The sequence below is a fragment of the Pristiophorus japonicus genome, chromosome 4, assembly GCF_044704955.1.
Source record: "Pristiophorus japonicus isolate sPriJap1 chromosome 4, sPriJap1.hap1, whole genome shotgun sequence".
Lineage (NCBI taxonomy): Eukaryota > Metazoa > Chordata > Chondrichthyes > Pristiophoridae > Pristiophorus > Pristiophorus japonicus.
Genome location: NC_091980.1, coordinates 131,769,726 through 131,774,113, shown reverse-complemented (window position 1 = coordinate 131,774,113; position 4,388 = coordinate 131,769,726). Strand labels below are relative to the sequence as shown.

General features: G+C 41.9%; 1 protein-coding gene across 1 annotated transcript; it reads left to right on the top strand.

Annotated features, from left to right (window-relative positions):
• Window positions 1-244: 244 nt before the first annotated feature.
• LOC139262640 (ferritin heavy chain, oocyte isoform-like) lies at window positions 245-2,825 on the top strand. Its single transcript, XM_070877792.1, has 4 exons — window positions 245-346; window positions 1,684-1,830; window positions 2,211-2,336; window positions 2,670-2,825. The coding sequence occupies exons 1-4, from the start codon at window positions 245-247 to the stop codon at window positions 2,823-2,825; spliced, it is 531 nt and encodes a 176-aa protein (XP_070733893.1).
• The last annotated feature ends 1,563 nt before the right edge of the window (window positions 2,826-4,388 follow it).

Here is a 4,388-nt window from a genome sequence, read left to right as displayed (position 1 = left end):
GTGATCCTTATTGAGTTGTCAACCAATGATGCTCATTCTTCAAAGATCTGACTGGCTCTGGGAGTCCATTTCCCCTCCTCCCTTTACGTGATTGGTGCTCTGAGAGGCTGCAATATCTGATTGGACAATTATCTAGGCTGCCGCGCCCTCGATTATCCAGCAGTATAAATACAGGAGTTTGAGGTTAGTTAAATCTTAGTTTGGTACTTCATCAAAGTTTAGACTTCAATATAAAAAAAATAAGATGGCTGCTCAAGTGTGTCAGAACTACCACCAGGACTGTGAGGATGCTGTCAACAAGCAGATCAACATGGAGCTCTATTCCTCCTATGTTTATCTCTCTATGGTGAATTTTGTATATTTGACCACTTCACAATGGAGACTATGTAATGAGAATTGACTAAATTTTATGCTGTATTCCTCACTCCCTGCCCCCCCCCCCCGCACCTGCCACTCCAAACTATGCCCAGGTGGATTCATTTTTGAAGCTATAATGTAATGCAATTCATTTTCATGTATGTTCCTTCATCCACTTATCTCTTTCTTGCAGTAGCTCAACTATATTCTGAGTATATTGAATCTTAGCGACTCCATTTCCTGGGCTCTTGTGAGCTGTAAATTCTGAATTCATATCCTCAGTCTAAATCACTCCATAGACTTTCATGGCTTAAGGCTGAGATTTTTGTTGGATAAGGGTAAATGGAATTAAACTACAGATGAGCTATAATGAAATTGAATGTGGAGCAGGATTGAGGAGCTGAATGGCCTACTCCATTTTTCCTAGTATTTTTCTCCTGTAATTTTAAGGACCAGTTTGTACCCTTCTGTCTTTTCTCTAAGCGTTATTGGTTTTAAAGACTTCAGCAATTGTCCCTACTCAGTGGATCTCTCTCTCTCTCTCTCTCTCTCTCTCTCTCTCAGGCAATCACGAAGTATCTCAAATTCTGAGGGCTTCTGGTATCTGGTTCTCCTCTGAAATACCTTGTCTAGTGTTGAAGGTGCCAAATTAATGCTGCTTCTGGTAGATTTTGTTCCTTGGGATGAATGTAGCCTGTAAAACTGGGCCAGTTTTTCTCCTCTTGTGTACTGTGACCACATCTCCTACTTTTAAGGGGTCTGATTAGCGTTCTAATAGTTCTTCTTAACTAGCCTGTAGAAAATATATCTGGGTTAATAAACAATGATGGTGATTCTGGTGATAAGGGTATACATTTTGTTGAAGTTCCTTTACTAATTTCCAGAGCTACAATGAATATTGGGTGCTAAGATGAAGGTTCCAGTTTTGAGCTAGTTCAATCAAAGCTGAATTGGTGATCATGGAATGATGCAGCACAGGAGGCCATTCAGTCCATTGTGCCTTGCTGACTGATGGGTGGAGCGATACAACTTGTCCACTCCCTGCATGTTCCCATAGCCCTGTCCAGTATTTATCCAATTTCCTTTTGAATGTTGGCACTTAATCTGTTTCCACCACCCTTTCATGCCTTGCATTCATCTTTTTAAAAAAAAAAAAAGTAGTAATTCCACTGGTTCTTTTGCAAATCATGAAGTTTCCAGATTGTTTGTTGTAAAATTGTCCACTGTCTGTTTCAGGTTAGTTAAGTAGATAGTTTCCATTACAAGGCCCAGGATAATGGGTCTGCCATGCAATATCCAACTATTCCTCCTCTGATCTATCTGCAGTCCTTCTACTTTGACCAGGATGATGTTGCCCTGCGTCACTTTACGGAGTTCTTCAAGGAGCAGTCACATGAGGAACGTGAGCATGCTGAGAAACTGATGAAATTCCAGAATCGGCGTGGAGGGCGGATCATCTTGGCGGACATCAAGGTTGGATACAATAAACTTATGGTCTTCTATCTCAGTCCCCTTGGACTGATTGGAACCAAACAATATGCAGCATAAACAAGCCATTTGCTAAGCTGGTCTTTGCTGGTGTTTATACTCCAGCGAGCCTCCTCACACCTTGCTTCATCTCACCCCCTCAGCATATTCTATTCCTTTCTCCCCATGCACTTGCCTAGCTTCCCCCTTTAAATATTCTCTTTAAATTCCCTCTCAATATAACTCCAGTGGTTATGATGGCCGAGGCCATCACATTGGTTCACGGTAATGTAGACTTTTGATTGCATCCCTAATTTTGTTCTCTTCTTTTCTCATGTTTGCTTAATTCAGTGTAAGTGAACTGTTAAAATGTTCTTTCTTTCCAGAAACCAGAGCAGGATGAGTGGAGCAATGGTCTGGAGGCGATGCAGAGAGCTCTGCAGATGGAGAAGAATGTGAACCAGAGTCTGCTGGATCTGCACAAACTCTCCACTGGGAGGACAGACCCTCATGTAAGTTTTTATTTAATGATGTGGGCTTGGGTTGAGAAATTGTTGTCCTTGAGTCTAATTAAAAGATCTCCATGCACAAAAGATTGTTTTGTTTTGGGGGGGTGGAGGGAAAGTTGGCCTACTGTGGACAGTGACTTGTAAATGTATCCCAATGATCTGAGGATCGGAGCACCTATTGTGCAGTAAGTTTAATCTAATGATGCAGTAATTCCATCAATCTCAATTGCACCACTTGACTATCCTCCAGTCCAAGAGAATTAAAATCTCAACTCCAGGGGATGCTCTGATGATCCTTGATATCTGCTACTGGTCATAACTTGTTTCCTCCTTCAGTTGTGTGACTTCCTGGAGACCCATTACTTGGATGAACAAGTGAAGATTATCAAGAAGCTTGGAGATCACATCACCAACCTGAAGAGACTGGGAGCCCCTGAGAATGGTGTTGGAGAGTACCTGTTTGACAAGCACACCCTGGGGGGGAGTGACTAAACTGAATGATTGATCAAGCTTATTGTGTTTCGTACTTGTATTTATATAATTGGCAACCCTGTCCTCTGGGGAATGATGGCTTGTGACTTTGTACAAAGAGATGCGAGAGCTGGGTTCCTGATGTGAATTGTAACATAACAGTAAATAAACTGTTCAACATTGGACTAGGTTTTGTCTTCTTGTATGTTTGTGGTTGCTTATGTTTCAATTTATATAATTTGGTTTGCATCAAAGGATTTAGTATGAAACTTCATACATTAATGAACCGCGAGTTGGCCTGGGTTTGCATGCTGTTTTACAGCTTAGTATTTCCAACAATGTCTTCGGCTCTGTCAAACTTTACAGGTGCCCATGTTCTGGATCTATTAGCATATCTTTCTAGCTTCCTCTTAATTTCATTTGTGCTCTTTGCATTCAGTTATTACTGCAGGTAGCTCAGTAAACTGAACGTACCACTGCTGCTATGGACTTCCTGTTAAACTATGTGGGCAAAGAGCAAGTAACTGCAGTAATGTCTGAGCTCATGGTCCACATTTATTGCCTATCTCCAATTGCCCTTGGAGTGTCATCTGGTACAACTGAGTGGCTTGCTAGGCCATTTCAACGGGCAGTTAAGAATCAACTACCAGGCTATGGGTCTAGAGTTACATCAGCCTGCTGGAGTCAGTTGGCAGATTTCCTTAAAGATTACTGAGCTGGGTTTCATGATCACCAGTATTGATACTGGCTTTTATTTTTAGATGTATTGCATTAACAAAATTTAAATTATACAATAGCCAGCAGAGGTTTTTGTCGCTTGGATCATTAGTTTAAATATAGCAAAAATATAAGCCTTCTGGAAGGAATAAATGTTTAAAGAAAAACACTGACATTAAATACTTATCCTGCAACTCTTCCCCTGCTTGGCCTGTTCCATCAACTTATAAACCCAATACTAGCAGCTTCCCCCATGTCATTTATTCAACCAGCATTGTAACCCATGTATAATCTGATCTAAGTTGTACACTGAGAACAATGACTATTAGGAATAAAGGACAGGTCACAGACTGACCTTCTCTCAAGCATAGGCCTCATGTGCATTTATACTGAACAGTAAGGACGTATCAATGGCAATGAGAAACTGGGATTTAAACCACGCAAGCTTGGCCATTAGCAGAACAGACGAGCGGTACTGTGTTATGGAATGGTTGGGACAGAGAATCAACATTGTTAAAGCAGCACACAGTTCTCCAGGCAGACAAGGGCAATCAGGCATGCCCCAATATGTAGTCGAACCCAGAGGGGGAGTTTGACAGAGACAATGGCAAGATGAACGGTGATTCATGCAATTGCAAGGGATAATGGGGCCATCAACACCTATTAATGGCGCACTCAAGGACAGCCACAGGGGCAGTCAGGGACGATCGACTGGCAAGGGACCTTTTGTTTCCAACAACAGCTCATGTTGGAGGCATGGAGGCACACACTCAGCCGGAGTTGCAGAGATGAGCAAAATAATTGCAGAAATGAACGCTGGGGGAAATCGCTGGAAGCTGAAGTTCAGAGAGTTCATGTGGAGTATGT